Source organism: Meriones unguiculatus, chromosome 5 (genome assembly GCF_030254825.1).
Source record: "Meriones unguiculatus strain TT.TT164.6M chromosome 5, Bangor_MerUng_6.1, whole genome shotgun sequence".
Taxonomy (NCBI): Eukaryota; Metazoa; Chordata; class Mammalia; order Rodentia; family Muridae; genus Meriones; species Meriones unguiculatus.
This window is the reverse complement of record NC_083353.1, coordinates 104,870,030-104,895,363: the sequence shown is the minus strand read 5'-3', so window position 1 is coordinate 104,895,363 and position 25,334 is coordinate 104,870,030. Positions and strand designations below refer to the sequence as shown.

Here is a 25,334-nt window from a genome sequence, read left to right as displayed (position 1 = left end):
GTTACCTGTGTGTCCTGGTAGCAAGTTCTCCAGGTAAGTGAAGTAAAGAGTGTGCTGTGAAAGGTGAGCCCCATCCCCTGAGAACCTGACATCCATTCATTAGGGTACCTTGTGCTTTTTTGCTTAGTATTATTTTCATGTGTGTGTATGCGTGTGTTCATGTTTTGTGTATGTATATTTGTGTGTGTGTTCATGTTTGTGTTTGTATCTCTGTGTGTGCATATGCACAAGTGTGGAAGTCAGACAATCCCAGGTGTCTTTCTTTACCTTCCACATTGTTGAGTCTCTCTCTCTCTCTCTCTCTCTCTCTCTCTCTCTGCTCTTGTTCTCTCAGTTATCTGCATATGCCAGGCTAGCTGGTATCTGAGACACTCCCCCATTACAGATGTGCGCTACTGCACCTGGCTTAAAACGGGCTCTAGGATTTAAACTCAGGTTCTTGTGTTTGCATGGTAAGTGCTTTATCCATCAAGCCTTCTCCTCAGGCCCATAGTAGGGTTATTATTTTGTGCCTCTGCAGTTACTTATCTCATTCGACTAAAACAGTAACACGTGGGCATTGAGGGGAAACTTTAACGGCAGCTTTAATTCCGGCATAACAGAAGCACAAGGGGGAGCTTTCCCTCTTGGGAGCATATTTTTCTCCAGCACACAAGCACTGGGCCCATCTTCCTCTCCTTTTCAGGGAGCCAGGACGCTGGACACTCAGCTCACCCTGAGTGTGTCTACTCCTCTCTCTTCTTCCCGGTCCTGCAGACAGGAGCAGCCATTTCCCTCCTGCCTTCCAGCTCCATCTCCCAAGAACTCTCCAACTTTCAGGAGTCTGTCAGGGCCCTATTTTTAGTGGAGTGAGACTTCTGCGGGGCGTCCAGATTGGCGCACTTCCTCTTTACCAGATGGGCTGCGGCAACCGTGGAGCCTCCTTAGTCCTCAGTTCCCACCATGGTCACCTCAAGTAACCTTTGACAGCTCTGCACCCTCTCCCTGCCCAGTCCCCTCCCAGCTGAGAAAGCTGAGGCTCGGCAAGGACCACTGACTCCTTTCGATCCAGGTCTTCATGCAGTGGAAAAGGACCCAGCCCTGCCCAGGAGTCTCCCCCCAAGACCCTCAGCTGGTTGCCATCTATCAAAGAAGTGAGGTGTTTCCTTCCTGGCACTCACATGATCCCTTTGTGCCTCTGAAATGGGCAAGACCAGAGAGGAGAGAGTATATGTGTCTAGGATGTCAGTACCCAGCACTGATCTGCCTCCTGTCACAAGCTGCCGGCCTGAGGGCCCCACACTCACCACAGCTGTGTTCTTTGGTACCCTTAGAGTTACACATTTTGAAATTTGTTGATGGCATGTAAAGATCAAGAATGCTCATATAAAAAAAAATCAAGTGCCTGGCTTCTCTTGTGAACACGAAGCTCGCTGTCTGGGTTCCTGTCTGTGCTTGGCCATAGCCGAGTGGAGGTCCATGGTATGCAGCTCCAGATGCCACAGTCTTCAGTGAGCCTGATGGCCTTCCTGCAGCCAGCACCTGGTGCTGCTGTTCGCCTCGAAGGCAGCATGGCTTTCCCTCATAGGCAGAGTCCAGAACAGAGAGGAGTCACCCGGGGTCCTCACAGGCATTTGAGGCTGCCCTCCCTGTGTCCGTTGTACCTACCTGATCATCTTGGGAAATTCCAGCACCTTAGTACACACTCGGCACTCAGGAAGAGCTGTGGCCGAATGCTCGTCAAATGAAGCCAAGGAATGTGTCATTCTTTTAACAGACGAAGCCCTGGATTCAGAGGCTGAGATCTTGCCCCAGGCCTCATGGAACTGTAAGCCACCACTCTACCTCTTGCATCCTGACTTTGTTTCCTAAGACAAAGTATCACTACGTAGCCCAGGCTAGTATGAAACTTTGTAGCCCAGGCTGGCCTCCAACTCTTAGCAGTCCTTCTACCTCAGCCTCTCAAGTGCTGGGATCAGAGGCATGAGTTCCCTTTTTTGTCTCTTTCCGACTTGCCTGCTGGTTCCTGGAGATTGTATAAGAGATGGCTGCTAAGCCCATGCTTTGACACTCTGACTCAGGAGAGACTGCTCCAGAGAGGAAAAGATGTTTCAAAGAAGGACCGCATGGCAGAGAGCTGGATATACATGGAAAGGGGCATTGAGACCTAACAGAGAAGTGTGGGAAGGCATTGAGTGGAGTCCTGAGGCTCTGAGGCTTCTGGGCTTGGTTAAGATTACTGTAGCTGTGAATACCATGACCAAAAGCAACTGAGGGAGGAAAGGGTTTATTTGGCTTACACTTTTCATCATGGAAGGAAGTCAAGACAGTAACTCAAGCAGGACAGGAAGCAGGAGGCACAAGCCGATGCAGAAGCATGGAGGAATACTACTCACCGGCTTGCTCTTCATGACATGTGTCTCATGGCTTGCTCAGCCTGCCTTCTTACAGAGCTCAGGACCACCAGTTCAGGGCTGGCCCCACCCACAATGGGCTGGGCCCTCCCCCAGCAATCACTAATAAAGAAAATGCTCTGCAGGCTTGCCTAGAGCCAGATCTTTTCTCAGTTGAGATCCTCTGCTCTCTGATGACTCTAGCCTGTGTGAAGAAGTTGACATACAACTCACCAGCACGTAGGGAGCTACACAAGGCTTTGGAGCAGGATTAGCATGATCAATGTCTGGCTTCAAGTGATAGAACCGGCAAGAGCTAAGAGCAGATTCTGGGGAAGCCCCAGAGGGCTCTGCTAACTGGGGAGTGGGAACACCTGGGTTGCTCAGCCTGCCCACAGCGCCTTCAGCTGGGATGGATGCGTGTGGCATTGGTGAAGGGATGCCCTCCGGGCGTCCAACGATGGTGTAGATGATACAGGTGTCACCTGCCAAGCTGAGGGCGGATCAGTGAGAAGCCAGCCCTGAGCCAAGCTGAGCTTGGGACACACCTGTCACACCTAAGGGATCTCCACCTGGCTCCCAGCCCCCCCCCCTTCCCTCCTAGCTTAAGCCCTGCACACAAGTAACCACAGCTCCACCTCAAGGCAGCAGAGCTGAGGCCTGGCGAATCTGGGCCCACAGATGGTGTCAAGGTCCAGAGCGTCCCCTGGAAACAGGTGTCCAGACATGAGGACTGCAGGGTCTCCTCACAGTTACCCTCCCTCACCCTGGGAGGCGAGCCAGGGGAGGTCAGTTACCCTGCTGGGTCCGCCGAGTGGGGGCCCCTATCTTCTCTTCGCCTGCCTCCTGCGAGGAGCGCATTTGGCTTTTTATAAAGCCAATAAATAAATAAACAAGCGGGCATGATTAATTGATGGTGTGGCGAGGACCCAGGCGCTGGGAGTCAGTGGCCTGGCTTCTGCAGGAGCTCAGCTTTTCTGCGACTTGGGGCCTGCGCCAAGGAGGGGAAGCCTAGCTGGGGAGGTTGTTTCCCTGGTGCCTGGGGTTGTCAACTTGCTTCTAGGGCAGGGGCCCTTGTCCTGTACTCCTCCAGGCCCTAATGGAGCCACAAAGGAGGCTGAGGGCCAACCATTGTCCTTTCTAGGAGTGTCAGAGACCTCAGGACTAAAACCGCCAAGGTCGACCCAGACAATCCCCTCCAAAGCCGGCCTCCCCGCAGACCCTCTCCAGCCTGTGTCCCCCACATCACCCACGGGTTTCCTTGGGAGCTTTCTGACCGGCAAGCAGAGTGGGGGAAAGAGGAGTGTTTGGGGGCTCTCAGTGAGGGGTGTCTGGGTAAAAGGCTGCGGCAGGCAGACAGATAGAGCTGGTACTCCAGGAGAGGGACTCGTCTTCAATGGCCCACCCGCGTGAGTGGCCGGGCGCGAGAGGGCGGGGATGGGGAGGGGGGGCGCTGTCCGAGCCGAGTTCGGGGAGGGCCCGGAGGGAGCGGGAAGGGGGAGGAGGGAGCGGGAGGAGGGAGCGGCGGGCGGAGCGCAGTGCAGCGGCGGCGGCGGCGGCGGCGGGAGCTCGGGCGGGCGGGCGCGGGGCGCAGAGGAGGCGGCGGCGGCAGGGACGCAGGGCCGGGCCGGGCCGGGCGCGCAGCAGGGGCGGCGGCAGCGGCAGCGGCAGCGGCGGCGGCGGCAGCGGCGGCGGCGGTGGCATCGTCGCCCGGGAGCGGGCGCAGGTGAGGGGACCGGGCCAGGGCCTCTCTTCCCCGCTGCCCGCACGGGTCCTGCTTCCTTTCCCGCGGCTTCTTCCCTGTCGCCCGGAGGACCCCGCGGCCTCGGCTGCAGCTCGGCCCGGGGTGTCCGCGGTGTCAGCGGTGACCTTGAGCGGGCACTCGCCAACGGCGGGCGCGGCGCGGGGAGGGGGCGCGCAAACTTTCCGGAGCTGGGGGGCCTTCAGAGCGCGGGGACCCCCAACAGCCTGCTCCCCAGATATCTCCCGACTCCTGCACCTGCCTTACCCTCGGTGTCGTGGGAGTGGAGGGTGGGGGGCTGTGCTCCTGCAGCCGGGTGCCTTCGCGTGGGGATGCTTTCTGAGCTGTGGACAGGGACCGGGGCTGGGAGCTTCACTCCCCGAAAGTGGCTTCTCGGTGTACCAGAGGGCTCTCCGCCCTGTGCTCTCTGCATCTCCGGCCTCACCTTTTCTGGGCGCCCTCCATCTGCCCACTGCCCTTCCCCAAGCTTGCATGGGTCCCCTACCTGGTGAAAGGAGAGCTCCGAAGCTCCAAAGCTCCGAAGCCCCAGCCGTTTGTCGCTAGAGCCGCAGTGTGGGTTTTCAGCCCCAGTGCACACGCTGTTTGTGAAAGCCTTGGGCAGGTTTGCCTCAGGCCCTCAAGGAGGACCACTGTGTTTCCGGACACCTGGGTTCACCCCGGGCCTGGTCACCCCAGAGGGCCTGGTCACTGCAGAGGAAAGGCTATTTTGGCCATAGGGGGGCCGTTGCTCTAGAAACACAGCCTCCTAGATCATTACCCTTGGAAAAGGGACGTGAGGCCCAGAGAGGGTGAGCCAGCTTCAAGGTCACACAGCCAGGAGATGATGGGGAACTGGGCTTTCTTATCGGGATTCCTTTGGTTCCTACGAGAGAAGGTTCTGGATCCAGGATGCCCTGCTTCTTATTAGCCTTGCAACTCTGACAAATCACTGCCTTTCTCTCTGGCTCAGTTTCCTTCGGTGCAAAATGGTAATAGCTACCTCATTCGGGCCTTTTTGACAGTTAACTGAGCCAGTATTCTTCGCTTTTGCCACAAGGCTTAGTGCACGGTCTATGACAAACCAACCAACCAATCCACCCTTCCTATCTTTCCTTTCTGGGTACGGAATTGGGAGAGAAAACGCTGTCAGCCTGGTTCCCTCCTTCCACATCTGGCCTCTAGGTTGAGGTGGTCTCCCCCTGTGTCATTACGGACTGGTAGGAAGAGCGCCTGCTGGACCTGTGTCTCTATGTCTCCTGTTCGGTAGAAATGAAGCCCCAGCACCCTCAGGACCCTGCTGCACCCACTGGCCAGCTTAGCAGGGCTGTGGTTTCCTGCAGCCTCCAAGGGGAAATCAATACTGATTCTCAACTGGGACAGGAAGTTGGGTGCTACTGTGCTGGGGAAAACAGACCCCTGCTCCCCTCTAGGGGGCACAGGCTCAGTCCTTCATCTGACCTACTCTTTCTTACCTCAGTAAGAGAGGCTATCCCTTTCTCCCCAGTGGCAACAAAGGTTGGGGGGTGGGGACTAGGGCTCACTCACTTACTCAGTCATGTACTCCATCTTGATCCCTGCCTAAGACATATCCAAAGTCACTCACAGCTTCCAGCAAGGTAATTCCTGACAGGCACCAAGCATGTCTCAGACCTGGAGACATATTCACACATTTGATTTTATTAACTACCTGCTAAGCACTCCTTAGTGTGCCAGGGACACATTGGTAAGCAACATAGAGTTGGCCCTAGCCATCTGTGCTGGGTGTATAGCTTCTCATCCAAACTGAGACACTTGAGAGTAAGCCCTAACATCACCAGGGCCAGGCATAAACCAGGAAAACCCAGCCACACTGGGATATGGGTTGTCCATCCTACGGTATTCATATGCCAGTGTCCAGAGAGAGCTGTTAGTATTTTCCTCAACACTTGCCTTTTGCTCTGCTCTGTGCTAAAGACTTTGGGTCAGCATCCCATTTATCCCTCTCAAAGCCACAAGGCTGGTATTCCCATACATATGCAGCTAGTTAGAAGTGGAATTGGGACCTTTTCATTCTTTAACTGCTCCACTGTGTTATGCCCAAGAGACGAGGGACACCAGAACCTGGGCTGCTCTCATCCCTCTCCAAGACACTAGCAGGTGGATGCCAGCCAAGGGCACAAAGACTGTAAGAGTAAAAGCAAGCTGACCTGGGGTGGAGGGGAGGAATGAGGGGAGGAACACTACTTCTGCATAGAGAACTCAGAGGCAGCTTCCTGGAGGACAGGACCTTTGACCTGGACCTTGATGGGTGAGTTAGGAGCTTGAGACTTGTGGATGTTGGTGGGGAGTTCTTGGAGGAGGTATTTCAGACTCAGATTGCTAAGCAAAAACCTGGGCTATGCAGACTGTTTGGAGACAGACAGCACTCCTAAAGTAGGTCCAGGACAAGACCCAGATCTGGAAAAGCAGAAGTTGTTGGCGGCTCAATCTCAGCAGGGTGTGCAGTGGCTTGTGGCATGTTCTGAAATCCAGAAGGACCTGCAGTGGTCCTATTATATGCTGTATTTGGGAAACAAAGATGGGAGTGAAGATGATGTTTTCCTGGGGGAACAGAGAGAAAGTCGGTTCAGCAGGGTTTCCACGCAACAGGGCTTTGCTTTCATCTGATCTATACCATGGCCTGTCTGCAAGGTCACACAGTCAGTGGGTGACATAGGATCACTGCAGATGAAAAGGGCCTGTATCTGCAGCAGAGGCTTCCCCCAAGCAGACTGACCGCCAAGAAGAGAAATACTAAACTAGCAGAGGCCCAGGGCTTTTAGCAGTGTACTTTGGAAATGAGAAATATGAGCACTATAAATTAAGCATCGCCCATTTGTTAAATCCCATACAAACCACTTTAGCCCCTTTAGTCCCCTGCTTTCTGTTAACCTCAGTTGCCGTATGAATCTGAGATTAATAAAATGCATTTTAGTAATAACTTGTTTCCTGGAATCTTGGAGAATTCTGGTTTGCCTCTGCCCCCTGCTCTCCAGCTAAGTGAATATGGTCATCAAGAACCAAGCAAAGGGCTGGGGTCCTATGAGACCTTGGGACTAGAAAAGCAGAATAAAAAGGTTTGGGAGGTAGAAGAGAACCTGATGTAAAGGAAAAGAGGGCAGAGGTAGATGTGTGTGTGTGTGTGTGTGTGTGTGTGTGTGTGTGTGTGTGTTACCTGCTGAGCCATCTCACCAGTCCTACAGTTCTTACCAACTGCAGAGGCTCACTGTTTTGTTTTGAATTGGATCCAAAAATTATGTAGTCAATCCTGGGCAGGGGTCGGGGAGAAAGATCCCTGAGAAGCAGAAAGAAGGGGAAAGATAGATATGAGAAAGGAAAAAAAGGAATGTGTTTAAAGCAGTCTTGGAACGGAGGAGGCTGCTCAATGGTAGAACATGTGCTTAGCATGTATGAGTCCCTGGATTCCCACAAACACAACACACACACACACACCAAATATAAAAATAAAGCTCCTGCCAGGTGTCCACAACTGTATAATACATTTTCTCATGTTTATCTGTTATGCCTTCCCAGCAATACTATGGAGCAGGTGACACTTGCCCTGGCTAAATTCTATTTAGGTGTGATAAGTCGATAAGTAAGGAGAAGGCTGTTAGTGAAAGTAGCTAAAGGTCCCAAGAGGTGGGAGCCCTGTGCCAGGCAGAACCACCCAGAGAAGTATCACTGGCCAGGAAATGGAGCATGTCAGTGAGGAAAGAGCCAGCGCTTTGCTGTGGTCTGCTGGGAAGGCAAGGTGGGCTTAAGGATTATCCAGTTAGGGCCATTTCAGTCGGCTTGGGGGTATAAGGGCTGTTCCTAAGTTCCCTGGCACCTGGCCCCAGGCTGACTAGGGCAAGGGAATCCTGGCCCAGAGAGCAGAGTTCTCTGAAGGAGGTGGCTGGACATCCAGGCTGAACTGTTATGCTGTCTCTAGGAATTGGCCACCCCTGGCAGGGACTGCCTCTCCAGGTTCAACAAGGCCTCAAAGAGGTAGAAAGCATAATGTACAGAAATCAAAACCAGCTATGAGAATCCACAGTGACAGATGTGGAAGCTGAGACTCAGAAGAATTCATCAAGCACCCAGATTTCTCCAAAGGTGTGCTGGGTGGAAGGCCTGCTAGGTTCCTGGGTTCTAGGAAGTGGCAGGTATTTCGCCCTCATAAATATCGTTGCTTCGCCACTCTTACAACAATTTGGAGAGCGGCAGAAGACAGAAACAGCGCCTCCTAAGACCCCCTCCCAACCTCTCCCAACCTCTCCCAACACACACTCTAGGTCTACAGGTTAGCATTCATTCCTGGATTAAGCAAGCCTCAGATGAGAAATATTCAAGAAAAAAAATTACATCTGTACTGAACTTATACAGGTTTTTCTCTTTGTCATTATTCCCTAGACAATACAGAGTGACAACTATTTACATATTATTTGCATACCGGGAGCTATTACAGGTGGAGAAGGCTGAAGGGAACAGGAGGGTATGTGGGTAGGGGGTAGAGGGTCTGTGCAAATATGCGCTGTGTTATATAAGGTGGTTGGCATCCACGGCTTTTCCACATGGTGAACTGTCCTGGGTACCCAGGGACAACTGTACAAGTTTTCTTCCTGATGGCATAAAAGTGGAGTTAGAGGCCAGGGCTGGAACAGGCAAAGGGGAGACCAGGATGAGCTTTCTGAGACAGGTGCCTTCCCTCCTGACAGGAGAGACACCAGCCTCCTTCCCAAGGACCAATAAGGGAAATTCTGCCCCCATAGGGTGGACTTAGGGAAGGGGCAGGGAAGGTCAAAGGGAGCTTCAGAGTCTCCTAACAAAGAAGGGTTCCTGGGAGGTGACCAAGGAGCAGGTATGTTCTTGTTCGTCTGTGAACCCCATCTTTAGTTCAAACACGGTATCTTCCAGGCCAGGGATCTTGAGAAGTGTAAGGATAGGATGCCTGTAGCTTCCCTTAGAGTTTCCCAGAACTCTTGTCTCCAGAAACAGGAAGCAAAGGAAAAACAAGATGGCTTGAGGGACACTCTTCCCCCTTGCTCCAGCCCCAGCCCAGGTGTTATAACTATTGTAGCCTATCATTGAGGTGGGCTTCTAGAGACTCACCCTCTTCCTTATTCAGAAATCAAAAGTGGAACCAGAGGGGACTGGGGAGGTGGCTTCGTGCATAAAGTGCTTGTAATACAAGCCCAAGGGCCTGAGTTCAGGTCCCAGCCAGCATCCACATAAAAGTTAGCATGGTGGTGCATACCTGTAACCCCCAGTGCTGGGAAACAGAAACAGGTAGATGCCAACCTCCCTTTCAGTGTCAGCCGGTATAGTAGAGACAGTGAGCTCAGGCTCAGAGAAGAGACTGATTCAAACCCTAAGGTGCAGAGCAGTAGAAGAAAGCAGCAGGTGTTAACTGCTGGCTTCCTATGTGTGCACACATAGGAACACACACGGAAGGAAGGAAGGAAGGAAGGAAGGAAGGAAGGAAGGAAGGAAGGAAGGAAGGAAGGAAGAAAAGCATTTAAGAAATGCCCATCCTTTGTAGTAGGCTCAACTTGATAAAATAACTTTAAAAGTGGCTGGACGTGACCAAGGCAGAGCAGGTCAGGTTAGGTCTTCCACTTTCTTTGGGCTCCATCTGCATAATCTTACAGGCTTCTCACTCCAAGCTCCCTGCTCCAGCCCTCTGTTTAACCTCCAGATATTTGGCCTTTAGTTGCCTCGCTGCTGCTTCGGAGTTTACCAGACTGGAGAGTTGTAGGCAGAGGCAGAGGCAGAGTGGGTGGGGATCCAGGCTGAAAAGAGTACAGTAAACCCCAAATCTTGCCTCACGTGACTAGGGAACCATGCCCAAAGGAGGTGGATCCTGGCTGTGATTCTATATGTATTTTTTCCTCTTTTCAAAATAAAAGTAGTTCCTTCTCCCCCTGGCTATAGAGATGTTATGTAATGATTATGTAAAATTCAAATGGTATCAAAATATATAAAGAAGAAAGTAAAACTCAGATGATATGCGATGAAACAAAGCTTGCTCCTGCTAACATTCTGTCAAATGTCCTTCTAGAAGGTTTTCTGTGGATGATAAGTATGCAGATTGGATATCAATAGGTGCATCTCTATGTCATCTTCTCATCTTTTATGTCTTTCATGACTGGGTCAGCCGCCATTTGCTCACTGCATCTCTTCCTAGTGGGCACTTAGGTTATGTCGAAGATTTGCTATGAGGAGAAACACTCTGATGGGAATCTCATGGACCGTTGGGTGCAGGTCCAGGCATTCTAAGGATGCATTCACAGAGGTGGAGCCAGAAAATCTTCCAGAAGTGTTTAGGGCAAAAGAAGAGAAATAAGCCATGAGATGGCTGGGTAGAGAAAGTAGCTTAGATGCCATTCCTGAAGGTCTGTGGAAAGGGGGATAAAGGGAGATTGTGGCTGCCTATCGACAGTGGAGAGTGAAAAGGGCCAGACTCCCAATGCTGTTTCAGATGAGACATCCCGCAGGCAAAGATGGATGCCATGAGAGTTTTACTCTCTGGGCAACAGGCAATCATGCAAACTTCTTCATATGTGACCTCTTTTTAGCCTTCTGACACTCTGGAAGAAACGCCTCCTCCATTCCTGTTCTACAGAGGAGACAAAGGACAGAGGACATCTCCTCCTTTTGTCAAATCCTTTTATCATATCCTTTTTTTCCCCACACTATCAAGCCAATTCCTTCTTGAGTCTCAGTGACAGATAATGGGTCCCATGGCCATGCCTAAACCAGCCAACCCAAAGAGAATGGATTGGCAAGACATTAACAGAGCAGGCCCAGAGTCTGAGTCAGTAGCCACAGGACCACACTCTAAACACACAAGTGAAGAAACACTGCTGAGGGGGTGGTACCCAGAACTCTTCACTGTCCGCTCACTTGGCTAAGAGTGTGTGGGGACAGGGATTCTTGTGGTCTTCAAAGACTAGTACAGGGCCAGGGCACGTAAGTAAACTATGGATGCTGATCGGTTGCTTTGGTACTTAGTTGGTTGATTGACTGGTTAAAATCAGTACCTATTGCTCTTTCTAACTCTGATGTTCAGGAGTCTCCAGGTACCAGAAGTGCTCATGTCCTGCCAGCTGGGGAGGGTAGCTCAGGGTTTGCAGAGATTGTAGAGATAGTGTTGACCAGAGACACTATGATAACAAAGCCTCTGAAGTGCATGGCACCAGGCTTGACTCTAAAGCAGACAGGGCCTCTTGGGAAGAAGCCACTTCTGTGGGTGCCAGAGGCATGGGAGGTGGCCCACAGGTACCACAGCACAGTAGGGCTGTGCTGTGGATAAGGTCAACCAGAAGGGCTGTGAGGGTGACAGAGCCAGAGGGAGCTCTCTTCTCCTGAGGGCTTCCAGTGTTCAGGGCACCATTGCAGTCCTGCTGCCCCCTCAGCTTTCCCATGTCTGTACAATGGCATCTTGCATTGAGGAAGCTCTCCCTCAGAGAATGAGGTGACTTGGCCATCGACCAGAGCCAGGAAGAGGTGAGTTCTGGTTTAGAATAGGGCTCTGTTCTGGAAAGTTGTGGGAAATGATGAGCATGGTGGGCCCATTCAAGACCAGTGGGTGGTGGACTGTGAGTGGGCAAAGGGGAGCCTGGAAACTGTCAGGAAGGCCTAGAAAAGTTTGATGGGAGAGGAGTCTACAGCAGGATCCAAGGTGGGCCTGAAGAACTGTGGCCATTGGCACTGACCATCACTTCAAATCCCTTCTGTACCCATTAGCTATGTGATCCTGGACTGGATACTTCCTTCTCTGTGCCACAGTTTCATCATCTGTAGAAGCTTGAACATGTGCTCAGGGACCAGCACATTCTACAGATTTAATAAATGAAATAGTTGTCATCATCCAAGGCCGTGGTTTTAAAACTTAGCAATGGGAACTCCATGTGTTAGGGTCCTGGTCTCCCTTTCAGCCTTCGTTATCACCACCTTGGTTCCATTCCTCCCAGGCTGACTTTTCAGTCTCTACCTATGATAGGAGAGTTAGTGTCTGCTCTGGAATCATGCTGTGTCTGCTAGAAAAGGGAGGCTGCCGTGAGTGAGGGGCTCAGAATGGAATGTGTAGGACTGTATGTGGGCCATCTTTGGAGGAGCTAAATGTAAGGGCAGGGATAAGAGTGGATGGAAAAACAGCCAGGAGACAGCAAGCTGAGCTCTGGCCAAGACTAGGCAGTGATGACCTGGGCTGGAAAAGCCAGAGGAGTCCAGAGGTGACCAACAGAAACCAAACATAGTAGCAAGACTCAAGAACAGCAGCACCTGCTGAGAAAGGGAGAGGGAAAGAGAGAAAGAGAATGAAAGTCATGGCCCCTCAGAGGTGTTTGATGTCTGGGACAGGTAGGACTTTGAAGACAGTGTTCAAAGCCTGAAAGTGAATTTCCCAAAAGTTTTTCAGGAATGACGGAGGCTGTGCTGGAGCACATGCCTATGAAATTCCCTCTTGTTCTATATCTGGGGCCAAGGTTTTATAACCAGAGTCAGAAATCGTGTGGAAGTGTGTGGGTGGCTGACCCTGGACAGCTTCCACAGTGGAGAGGAGGAGAGGGTATTTTTATCTGCAAACACGAAGCCACAGAGGGTGAGGCCAGGAGGAGGCTGCTTCCCGCCCTGAGTGTCTCACCCACTGTTGTGTTAAGATGCAAACTGTTTTTGACAGAAGTTGCAGGAGCTCCTTGCGCAGAGTGGGTAGCCACATCCGAGGTGGATCCAGGGAGCACCTCCGGGGGTCTAATATGCTGGAACCCAACTGCAGACCCATACTGATAGCCTCCCTGGGTGTTCCCTCCTGGCTTAGCAACATAGATCAGCCATTAACATGCATCAGACCAGCTTGTATACATGTCCATTTCTTTTGAGTTTGTGGTCTATAGGTCTGAGATGGCTCCCTCACTGTTTTACGGTCCACTGGGGCTGTGAAGACCATTCTGCAGAGCCTGGTGGTTTCCTGTGTGGTAAGAGTGTGCTGACGCCAGGCCGGGCCAGGCCAGGCCATGGTGGCCTCAGCTGAGACCACTCTGCTCCACACAGAGCCACCTCCCTTATCAAGCCCGAGTTCACCTGTGAGGTGGTAGCAGAGTTGGGAGTGAACACTTCAGACTGTCAGGTACCAGACTCAGAATTAGCACCACAGCAAGTCTTAGTTCACCATCAGAAAGCTACACTTACCCGAACATCCAAGATAAAGGAAATAGAAGTCCCAAAGTCCCACTGCACAGGATGTGAATACTGAGGGCTGTGGATGCCTTCAGCCCCACAACTATCAGCATTGACTCTGGCCTCAGGAGAGGTTGGTAGAAGCCACCTCATTAAAGCCTTGGTTGTGCACACAGGTCTCTGGCTGCGCAGTATCATCCAGAAGAATCTAAAGAAAGACAACTGTTCTCTCTAGACTGGCAGATGTTTGGGATTTTGTTTTTGAGTGTGTGTGTGTGTGTGTGTGTGTGTGTGTGTGTGTGTGTGAGAAAGAGGGGGTGGAGAAAGACAGAACGGGCACTGATTGTGCACTTTGATGTGTTTTCATACTACTAATTATTATACAGGGGCAATTAGGCAATATCTACTTGGATTAACCCCAAATGTGAGTTAAACAACAGTGGCATGCCTATTTAATAGAATACTACCCAGTGATGAAAAGGAACAGACCACTGATACATGCACTAACCTACAAATCTCAAAGAGTAAAGGTACCCCAAACTGTTTCCTATTGCAAAATGTCATTTTTTATAGTGCTAGCCAGATGACATGAGAATAGATTTGAAGATTGCCAGGGCGGGCTACTGGCGACTGGGGAGAGGAACATTTGGCTCTAAGGACTGGCAGGAAGGAATCTCAAAAGCTAGTGTGGTTGCCTTGAGGGTTGTTACACACAGGTAGCATGATAACATGGCGTTAGGCTACACATCTGTGTGCTCCAGGGACACAGGGCAAGAGCCTGGGCAACAGTGACATCACCTTGTGGCCACACCCAGATTTTGACTTTGATGTTTCACCCTTAGCAAGGTGATGACTTTGGGAGAGGCCAGGGGAGAATGCATGGTCTTCTCTGTTCATTTCCTTACAGCCCCCATGAGCCTGTAATTATTGCCAAACAAAAGGTTAAAAATAAACGCCCACAGGCTCTGGCCCGCCAGGTGCGCTGGGTAGTGTCTGCGGCAGAGAACCGGGAGTCCTCATGGACTTTGGGCAGCACTGAGAAAAACCTGAACTCATTCATTCACCTAATGAGCACTTGCTGAGGACCTACTGTGTGTCGGCTGCTGTGCCAGGCTCAGGAAGCACAGCCACAGCACATCCCTGCCCTCAGTGTTTGCATCCTAATGACTGTAGCACAAGAGGGAGCTCTTTCTATCCAGTACCCCTCCCCCCCACCTGAGACATTCTTCAGGGCTGAGAAAGATAGGGACCAGTCTGTGTCTCACCACTAGCAGCGTTTCACCTGAAGGTCTTTTCCCCATGGGGAAAGGGAACCTGGCATCCAGCACATGATTCGATTAAAAACAAACAAAGGGTCAGAGTGAACTATAGGAAAGACCAAGCTTTGCCGGGTCCCTGGCCAGCCATTAAGTTGGCTCTCTTCATTAGGATGTTCCTCAGGATGAGAAGCATCATCCATTCTGTCCCTGTGTGCCCCCACAATGGAGCAAGGCAGACACTGGGAGATGGTTAGATGCGTGCTGGAGTAGGCTGCACTAACCCAGTTTATAACTGGCATGGACACTTTGCAGAAACATGGTTTGCCACTGTAAAAGACCACGAAACATGATTTGATTGCTCTTGTCCTTCAGGGTTCCACATACTGTCAGCTTTGCTGCCAGGAGCACACTTCCCATCCCAGATCCAGAAACTTTGTGTCTGGCGCTAGAGAGGTGGCTCAGCATTAAGAATGCTAAGTTACTAAAGAGGACTGCAGGTCAGTTTCCTGCCCAGCCTCTCCTGGAGGTCTGCAGCCACCCACTGATGGATGTCTGGGAGCCGGAGTCTGCTTGGGGTCACAGGGTCACAAATAAGGATCAGATAGAGGTAGCCACTCAGCCACCCTTGAAGAAACTCCCAGATACACAGGGAAGCCTTTGGAGGCTGGTAGGCGACTTCACTTCTCCCCACTTCTGCTGAGCCCATTCTCCCCCACCACGTGTCTTGCCCTTGAGCGAGGGTGGCTTCTGCCACTTTCTGTGGTGTCTAACACCCACACAATCTCACAGCCCAGGGCGGATGCTCAGACCCAGAGCAGCATTAGTGTGAGCAGACAGGGGTTTGCTTTGATTGTGTGTGTGTGGGCAAGCGTTGACTTCTCAGTCCTAAGAACACTCGTACAGCACTTGGCATTTGAGCTAGGAGGAGCAAGTGTGACTATCTCTATTAAACACCATAACTTTATTTTCTTTACAGGGTTGGTAACAAAATTTAACCAGTAAGGACATTAAGGCTGCAACTTGGTAACTCTGCTGTGAAAAACCCACACCTGTGCTCTGGGGGGTGCCTTACTTTCCCCCTCAACACCTCTGTTACTCCTACTCCTCCTGTTTGGGGGCAGGAAGGTACAAGGAAAGAAGGAAAGGTCTTTTAAAAATTTTATTTTGTGCGCATTAGCGTGAGGATGTCAGATCCCTTGGAACTGGCCTTACAGACAGTTGTGAGCTGCCTTGTGGGTGCAGGTCCTTTGGAAGAGTTGACAGTGCTCTTAACCACTGAGCCATCTCTCCAGCCGCAGAAGAGAAGACCTTATAGTTGTTAATAATATCTTTTAATTATCTGATGGTTGTTTAATTATTTGTTTTGTGTGTAGTGTGCACGTAAAGGTCAGAGGATAACTTGGGAAGAGTCAGTTCTCTTCCCACCATGTGGGTTCTAGGAAGAAACTCGAGTCTTCAGATCTTTGTCAGCTGAGCTGCCTTGTTACCCTTTTCTGATAAGCTCTGGGGCTGGAGAGATGGCTCAGCAGTTAAGAACACTCTCGGCTCTTGCAGAGGAACTGGGTTCGATTCCCAGCACCCACATATGATTTACAAGCATCTGTAACTCCAGTTCCATAGGTCAAATACCGTCTTCTGGCCCTCACACCACAGGCACACATGTAGCGCACAGACATACTTGCAGGCAAAACACCCATACATATCAAAGTAAATATGTTTTTAAAAGATTCAACATAGCTTATTCACTCATCTACTCATTCATTCATTCAATAATCATTGTTCTGGCTGATCCTGAGCACTTGATTCTTGTGAGCCTGTAGGTGGGTAAAGAGAGACATTTTCCCCGTGTGGCCTCAGAGGTCTCAGGAACTTGCATCCCAGGAGTCAGCCAAGCCAGCCAAGATGATGACACTGGAAGATGTTCAGGGGTTGTGAAGAGAATCATTGCATCCCTGGATCCCCCAGGGAGAACATGGCCAGTGGTTGACCTTGACATGCTCCCTCATCTATCTGTTTCTCACTGGGTCCTTGTGAACATCTTTTAGCCTGCTACAGAAAAGGCTGCAGGGCCAGACGACTTCTCGGCGGCAAGCGAGCCCAGCTCCCACAGAGCTGAAATTAATGAATGATGCCTGGGAAAGAGTCAGGGAATAAGGCAGCAACTATTTTCAGTGCTCTGCCGAGGTGGTGCCCAGCACCGGCATCTTTGAGGTGGCTCTGCTCACCCTTTGAGCAGGAGGCAGAATCGTGTTGGCCCGGGTTTTGTTTGCTCGCCAACTTGAGGCTTTGTGTCTTATAAAGATGTTCATATTTTGAATTAATAAAGACATAGAGTTCAATGCCCCCCACCTGTCAAAATAGGATATATCTATCTATGTCTTACTTCAGTGACATCAAATGGGGTTGGGAGAATTGGGTTCGAATCTTGGTCTTTCTCTTGGTTGACTATTAACTTCATCTCTTGGCTCCAGCTTTCTCAGCTGTAAAGCAAGGATTGGATGGTCGCAGCTCTAGGTTAAGAAGGGGTCTGTATAGAAAACATCCCACCCCTCTAGTTGATGTTAGGTCCTATCTACAGAGAAAGCCAACACAGACACACATGCACACATGCACACACACACACACACACACACACACACACACACACCAGTCTGAGAGTCTTTCTCATTTTTGAGCAGTGTCCACGCACAGAGATTCTGAGGTGAGTTATTGTGTGATCCTGAGGATTTTGCCTTCCCCAGCTTGCTGGTTTGAGGTGCAAGAGGGTGGAAATCACCATCCTCTAACTCAGTGTCCAAGCCCGGAGCAGAGAAACAAGACATTCTTTAGTTATCGGTTTTTCCTGGAAGCTCCCAACTATACGAATGTGGTGACCCTGGGGACTTCCGAGGGCCCTGGGGACCAAGCCCAAGGGGTGTGAACTTGGCCCATGTTCAATTTTCAGTGTGTCTAGAAAGCAACCATTTGTGAGCAGCCTGACCTTCGCCCATCCTAGGATGCCGTTGGAACAGCGGAGCTTATGTGGGGACAGTAGCAGGCTGAGGGAGACCCTGGGGGTACTACAGTGGAGCTGCTGGGTTCTGAGGACCACAGCTGGAACAGCTGCAGGGCTCAAGTCCTCTCCTAGACACACAGGCCTCCTGTCTTACTCCCCCGCCCCAGCTACTGGGCCACACAGTCAGAAGCCAGCAAAAAGAGAAGCCTACTGTGGTAGTCCTGGGGACCCACTAAGTGGGAATCTTTCTTTTGTGAAATGACCCTCTGTGTAGTTACTATGACCACCACTCTGTAAATAGGGGAGGTAGAACATTCCCTATCACATATTGCAAATGTTCAGGGTTCCAGAATGCTGAAAAACTCCTAGAAGCCACACAACCAGGAAATGGCTGGGTCACAGCTCCCCCAGTTGCCTGTATTGGCATTTGTATTCTAAAAGATGCATTCCCACTGGGTATGGCAGGCATGCCTGTAGAGGCAGAGGGATTGCTGTGGTCCGTAGGACCTGGGGAGATGGCTGAGTGGATAAAGTGTTTGCCACACTCATGCGAGGTCTCGAGTTCATATCCCCAGCACCCCCACAAAAGCTAAATGAACATGGCAGCCCTCCATAATCAGTGATGATCAGCAGAAGTGGGAGGGTCTCTGGGACAAGCTGGCCAGCTAGAGCAGCTGAATCCGCAAGTTCTGGACTTATCAAGAGACCCCGCCTCAGTAATAAAGTGGAGAACCATGAAGGAAGACACGTGACATCAGCTTTGGGTTCCCATGTGCACGTGTGTGCACATGCGTGCACACACACACAGACAGCATCCCACACACACGTGAGCCCTCCTACATGCACCCTTACCACGTGTCCCCACAGTATTCATCCCCCTACATATGTACACACATGCTACACAAGCGCACACATTTTAAGAAGGGAACTCTCTCCTGGCCTGTGCTAATCAGGCCTCACGTGTGGGCAAACAGCTCCATCAAGGCTCAGCGGATACTCGGGGGCCTTCTGCATGCCAGGCTCTCACTTCGGTATTTAGGGAGACAATGGCTGAACAGGAGGTTACGGGTTTGAGTTTTAAACACGTGGTTCAGACACTTTTTTGAAAATGGGTTTGGTGCCTTATACAGCTTGAGCATTCCTTATCCAAAAATGTGTGACAAATGATGTGTGGGCTTCTTTCAAATTTGGAAATCGTTGCAGAGATGTTATTGATTGAGCATCTCTAACCCAAAAGCCCCAAATCTAAAATGCTCTGAAATCCAAACCTTTTGAACATCATGTTGGCACCCAAGGACATTTGGTCATTCAGGCAGGCCCTGTACCTGCTAGAGCCACTTTTTATCTCCAGCAGTAAGTGACACCAACCTCACACCCTTTACTCGCCAAAGTGCAGAGAGTACCAAGCCACCACTGAGCTCCTGGGAGTGAGTGGCTAGGGCAAAGACAAGCTGCAGGAGCCTCAGTTCACCCTTCTGTGAAATGGATAGCTGCTTTTGCAGGGCACGATGGAGATGTGGAGAGCCATGAATGCATCTGCTTTCTCCCTCTGCCTCTCGCTCACTCAGGCCATCCAGCAGGCGCACATGCCGAGGAAGCAACAGCAGTGGGGGTGCTATGGTTGAATACTGTGTTCTTGATCTCGGAGACCACTTTTGAGATCCGGTGTGTCCATCTCAGTTTAGTGCCTCTTTATGGTTGACAGGGGCATAGTATTCTTTGATCTCAATGTTATTGTTGGGGTATCTTCATGTCTGCCCTGCCATTTAGATACAAAATTTTCTGGGGGCTAGGAGGTGGGCAAGACAGGGAGTGGCCTACCTTTTCCCTTCTGTTTTGATCTCTGCAAGACCTTCTTGGCTGCCTTCGCTTCATCTGGAGTGTTCTTCCTCCTCTGCCTTGTTCCCTCATTGAACACCTGCTGTGGGTTCTGCCCACAAAGCCCATGGCTGGGAACGTGTGTGCAGAGGCAAGCGGGGTAACAGATCAAAATCCACAAGCCTCTCCATGTGTCAAAAACAGCATCTTAGCGGTTGCTCAGCAACAAAGCCAGGCCAGTAAGGTGATGGCCCATGGCTGGAGAACTGATCCAAGCAGAGGAAGAGAAGGTGGAAAATGGTGGGGACTGTTCCATGAAGCTCAGATCAGAATCCCTTTCTCTTGTGTCTCCTCATTCCTGTTCTGTCTGTGTTAAAATTTAGTATCCTTCTCTGATACTAAAGCTAGAAGCTCCTTTTATTTAAAAAGTATTCCTATTTGACAGTGTCAGTTTGACTCACCCTGTGTTTTCTTCTGTTTGTTTTGTTTTGATTTTATTGAGCTTGCACATCTCTAAGTGTGAGTAAATGAAGTTATTGTATTGGGGGGGGAAGGGTTGCTTTATTTAATTAGACCAATGGTTCCATGAAGTAAACGTTATCATTCCCACGCCATGGCTGAGATAACTGAGTGCTGAAAGGATGTCAGTGCTCCCCAAAACCCCACAGGAGCAAAGGTGGGTCTCAAAACCTCTTTCCTAACTCTGGCTTAAGTCTTTGTCTGCCTTAGCCTCAGTCTTCTGACAGAGGTTCTGGGTGGCCTGTGGGGTGAACCGTCCAAAATACAACTGGGTTATGTCCCATCAGCTCAAGAATTTGTTTCACAAGAAGACCCAAGACCCTTTAGTTGCATTGAGGAAACCCACACATGTGGGTCACAACCTGCTCTCCCCAGATCCCCAGCCAGCAGCATAATCAACCTGTTGGTCCCCACATCAATATGGTGATGTAAAAGACCACAGCTGCTCTCTTTGCCCTTTGCAACTGCAGGCCACACTGATGCCTATGGGCAGTGCCCCCATCAGGTCTTCCCGGTATGTCCATCCATCCAGGAGTCTGTCCAGAAAGCCTGGTGCCAGGGGAGGTTAACAGCCCAGGATGTTGGTAGTTGGGGCTTTGTGAAGTGATTACTGGACTCAGGTAGCCAAAGGTGACTCACTGAGGGACAGGACACCCGCTGTGAAAGGCTGTTTTATGTTAACATCTCTGAGAGTGGGTTCTCTGTCTCTGATACCTGGATCTTTTGGCACAAACCCACGGAGACAGCCCATAGAACTAATACGGATAAAGCGCTCTCTCTCTTACATAGAGTTTCATGTATTCTAGGCTTGCTTTAAGTTCCTTATGTGGCCAAGAGATGATCTGGAACTCTGATCACCCTGCCTCTACCTCCCAAGTGTTGAGGTGACAGGCATGTGCTGCCATGCCTAGCTTATGTAGTTATGGAGAAATCAGATCCAGAGCTTTATGCATACTGGGCAAAGACTCCACCAGCTGAGCTGCATCCCTAGCTCTTTGAGTGGTAGGACTCTGAGATGAAGGGTTGTAAGGAAGACGTGCCTCTTTTGTTGGGTGTGGCTTGAGAGAGAGTGTGTTGGCAGAATCCATAGGGCCCAGACCTCTCCTAGGAATGGCCATCTCTACCCACTTGCACACTCTGTCTGTGTTTGAGGGGCAAGTCCACGTACATTGTCTTCACACATCATCTTCTGGGTATTCCTGAACCCACTAGGTCAGTAGGTATGGACTGGCCTCACTCACAATTGGAAAAACTGAGGCTAGAGGCAGGAAGGTGATGAACTGAGACAAACCCAATTCCCTTACCCACAAAATGGAAATGGCATTTAATACCTTCTTCTCAGGAGGCACGGTGAGAATTTAATGAATATATATATATGTGAATAAAAATTATGTCTCCATATAACATTAATTATTCAATGAACTATCTTAATTATGTGATGAATTTATTAAATATCAATTAATGTTTAATATATAATGCAATATAGTAATTATTTATTACTACTTAATGATATATATAGATATATATATATTAAAAAAGAAGTATTTGGTTTGTGAGAAGCATTCAGTAAGGGTTAGCTACTGACTGTGGTTATTCCTAACGTCACCCAAGTGATGACCATAGGCCTCTGTAAGCCCCAGTAGTCCTTTTTATTCCTGTTTTTATCACCAAATTCCTCCACCTGCTCTCAGCATCTGTGAAGAGTAACTCACTTAACCTTCAAAGCAACACTTTGAGAAAGGTGTTCCACCTTCCTGTGGGGGGAAAGCTGGGGTGCAGAAAGACTAGGTGGCTCCCCACAGCAGCAAGAGGAGGACTGATTCCAGACCCGTGCCTTTTCAGCCCCGAGATGAAGGGAATAGGGTTCTGTATGCATCTTTGAGCCATGGGCCTACCTCTCTAACATCCCCAGCTCCTCCTCTGGCCTCAGTATCCTCATTTGTGAAATGGGTGTGATAATTGCTGTGCTAAGCAGTTTCTCTCTCCCTCTCTCACACACTAAAAACAAAAAACAAACAAACAAACAAACAGACAAACAAACAAAAAACCCTGGATAGAATCAACTCTTCTAGTTAGCTTTACCTAGTTAACTTGACACAGCCCAATGGTATTGGGAGTCTCAAAGGGAGGGGAGGGGTTGCCTCAGTCAGACTGGCCTGTGAGCAAGTCTGTGAGGCATTTTCTTGATTGCTAATTGATGCAGGAGGACCCAGACTGTTGTGGGTGGTGCCATCCTTAGGCAGGTAGGCCTGGGCTGTGTGAGAAAGGTAGATGAGGAAGTCAGGGGAAGCAAGCCAATAATAAGCTTCCTTCATGAGCTTCCTCTGTTCCTACTTGAGTTCCTGCCCTGACCTCCCTCAAGGATGGACTGTGTAACCTGTAAACTGAAATAAACACTTTCCTCCCTCTTTGGTCATGGTGCTTCTCACAGCCACAAAGAGCAAAATAAAACATCAACCTAATGGAAAAAGATTGATTTTAGCTCCTGGTTTTGGAAGTGTCTGTCATGGTTGGCTGGCTTCACTTCAGTGGGCCTGTGGTGAGTTTCAGTGTCGTGACAGAGGGAGGATGAGAGGGATGAGACTGCCTCTGTCAGGGGCGACCTTGACCCCAACGGTGTGATCAGAATGGAGGGGTGGAAGACAAGGGCCGTGCTGCAGATGAGTTCCTTTAACTGAAGGCAGCTCCTCCACGCGGCATCCTGAAAGCAGCTGGAGTTTAGGAACGGGAAGCTTCTCATTGGGGCTTAAAGAAAAGGATTAGAGAGGGACTTGAAAATTCTGCACAGCGTCATGCGACATTGGGGCATGGGGTGTGCATGCATGCCCAAAGTTACACTACAGGGCACTCTGGGAGCCCACTAAAACAAACCACCACTCTGGACAGAAGTGGCCCCAACGCACTCTGGGAAGTGGAGAGTGGGCTGGCTGTAAGCCCTTTGGCATCCTGGTCCGGCAGGGCTGTGTGCATGCACGCCCCCACCCCCCACTCACACACACACACACATCCTTCTCTCAAGCTGCAAGCAGAGCTCTGAGCTCTGGCTCCTCACAGCCAGGTAGAGCAGCCTCCTGAGTCCTCACAGGATGCCAGCAGCGTTTACTTTCCAAGAGTCCTTTCTGCAAAACCCACAGCTTCACTCTGCTTGTTCAGTGCCATCTTGAAGATAAACTGTTTTGTTCTGGGCCTCTTGACGACCCATCTGCTCCCTGGGAGCTCACTTGTTGCATTGACTCTAGAGAATGATCTTCTTCCAGTCAGATCCCTGCTTGTGCTGGAAAACAAAGTTGACCTCCTCCAAGCAGCCCGACGGGGGGGCCTTAACATGTCCACTGGGCAAGTGGTCCCATCAGCGGTGCAGAGCTCAGGGGAGGAATCTGGCTGTGGGCTCTGTCACCTGTCTGTGGCAGACATGAGCTCTCACGACTCCAGCAGTGGGGAAGGCAGAATGAAGAGGCTCCATTTATGGTGGAGAGAGCATGAAGTGGCCACTTGTTCACGGAGTGTTGACCAGGACACAGAGAGAGCAGAGCAGAAGCAGTGCAGGGTGTTATCCTCAAAGGCGGCCTTTAGTGACCCAGGCCCACCTCCCCAACAGTCCACAAGCTCTCAAAGGCACACCACACACTGGCGACCAAGAGTTCAAAACATTGGCCTTTGGGTGGTGGCCCAAAGACAAACCATAGAACTGGTTCTCACAAGCTGTCTTTCATGACACAACCAAGACCCAAATGTCGCCTTGATTGTATCCTACATCCAACATGTCCTTCAAATATGTTCCCGAAAGCTCTGCCCTCTCTGTTTAGAAATAGTCTTCAGATCCCAGGTCTGTCTCCTTGCCCCAAAGACTACACCAAATGATAATCCTGTCTGATCTTGATGAGGCAGGAGCTTATCTGTGGGACCCATGTCCTCATGTGCACGGCAGGAGAGCAGAGGCAGATGGGACAGTCTGAATGGTGAGATGCCAAATCTCTCCTGGAAAACTCCCATGAGTGGCACAGCATCTCAAGACTGGTCCAAGCCTGCCATGAAGTGCAAGTCGAGGCATTTCAGAGCTGATGGAGGAGCAGATAGAAAAGCTGACCCTGGGAGGCAGATGGCAGCTGTGCCTCTGAGGGTCTCTCCCTCAGCCTGTGACCATTGTGAGGTCTGTGTGGCTTGCTGAGAGGGTGGACATCAGGATACCCATCTACTTAGGCACCTGTTGGCTTGTCTTGCAAACTCCTATTTATCTGTTATAGCCCAGTTCTTGTGTTTAATTCTCAAGGGAGCCATCCCTGTCTGCCTCGGGCATCTCCCATTGCCCATCCTGCCTGGCACATATTCATCTACTAGGCTCCTTGGGTTGCCTCTGTGTGCCTGAGCATCATCAATTCTGTCTGTCAAACTGCAGATTCCCATAGCCACAGCCAAGGTGAACAGAAGAGTTCAGTTTTCAGGCTCTGGAGACAGATGGAGGGGTTGATAAATGGGCCTCACAGTGCCAAATATAGGCTCTGCTGGTCACAGCACGGCAGGCATCCAACGAGCTTGCAGGTAGCTTGTGCTCAGTACACATCCCCAGTGGTTCCAAGCCCTGCTTTTCATGACTGCACCTTCCCCACAGCACCTACATCCGGTAGGTGTCCTGCGAGCGTGTCCCTGTGTAAAACCTCACATATGCAGCGGGCATACACTCGTCTGCCTCCCAGCTTACTGTGAGGATTAATGGGAGGCATGGGACGTGCCGTACCCTAGAAACCCGGAGGTGGCCAGCACACCGTGGAGAGATCACAATCATTTTTTGCCTCTGGTGACAATGGCCTGGGGCCAGGCTTCCAGGACCCCAGCATGGGGCTGTGGAGAATGCGGCCATTCAGGGAGGGCATGGAGGGTTGGTAAGGCGTGGGAATCTGCCAAAGGGATCTACAACCTATGGGAGGCCAGCTCAGGAGCGAGGACTCTGAGAGCAGCCCTGTCCCCACACCCCTGTCTATCTGCCCCCCTCTACTGTGTGCCTGTGAGTGAGGGAAGACTGAGTACCCCTCTCTTGCCCTTGGATGTGGGTGACAGGCAAGGAGACCCCGATGTCACAGGGTCACAGCCCCTGTCTGGTGTGTTAAAGATGGCTGACAGTCCTCATTCTCTGCCTGAGAGCAACAAGGCACCAACAGGTAGGTAACCTGCCCCTGGGTCCTGCCCTGAGCTTCGACCTGGGACACACCACCAGGCTCCCTGCAAAGTCACTCCTGGGAGAAAGTCCAGTAAGACTCAATAAAAATACACCATTTGTGACAGTCTGCAGCTATTCCAGTTCCTAGGGCTTCTAGAATCCTCCAGATCCACAGACTCTCAAGCAGATCAGCTTTGCATCCCTGCCCCCAAAATACTTTCCAGATGAGGAAGTGGAACTACTAAGAAGATGGAGGAGCTTCCCAGGGTCTGGAGCAGGTTGGTGGCTGGGACTG

General features: G+C 50.7%; 1 protein-coding gene across 1 annotated transcript in view; it reads left to right on the top strand.

Annotated features, from left to right (window-relative positions):
- Nucleotides 1–3,768: 3,768 nt before the first annotated feature.
- Nucleotides 3,769–25,334, top strand: part of LOC132654159 (alanine and glycine-rich protein-like) — a 188,378-nt gene continuing 166,812 nt past the window's right edge. Inside the window, exon 1 of the mRNA XM_060383411.1 lies at nucleotides 3,769–4,098. Coding sequence (XP_060239394.1) covers nucleotides 3,769–4,098 — 330 coding nt within the window. The remainder of the gene's footprint in view (nucleotides 4,099–25,334) is intronic.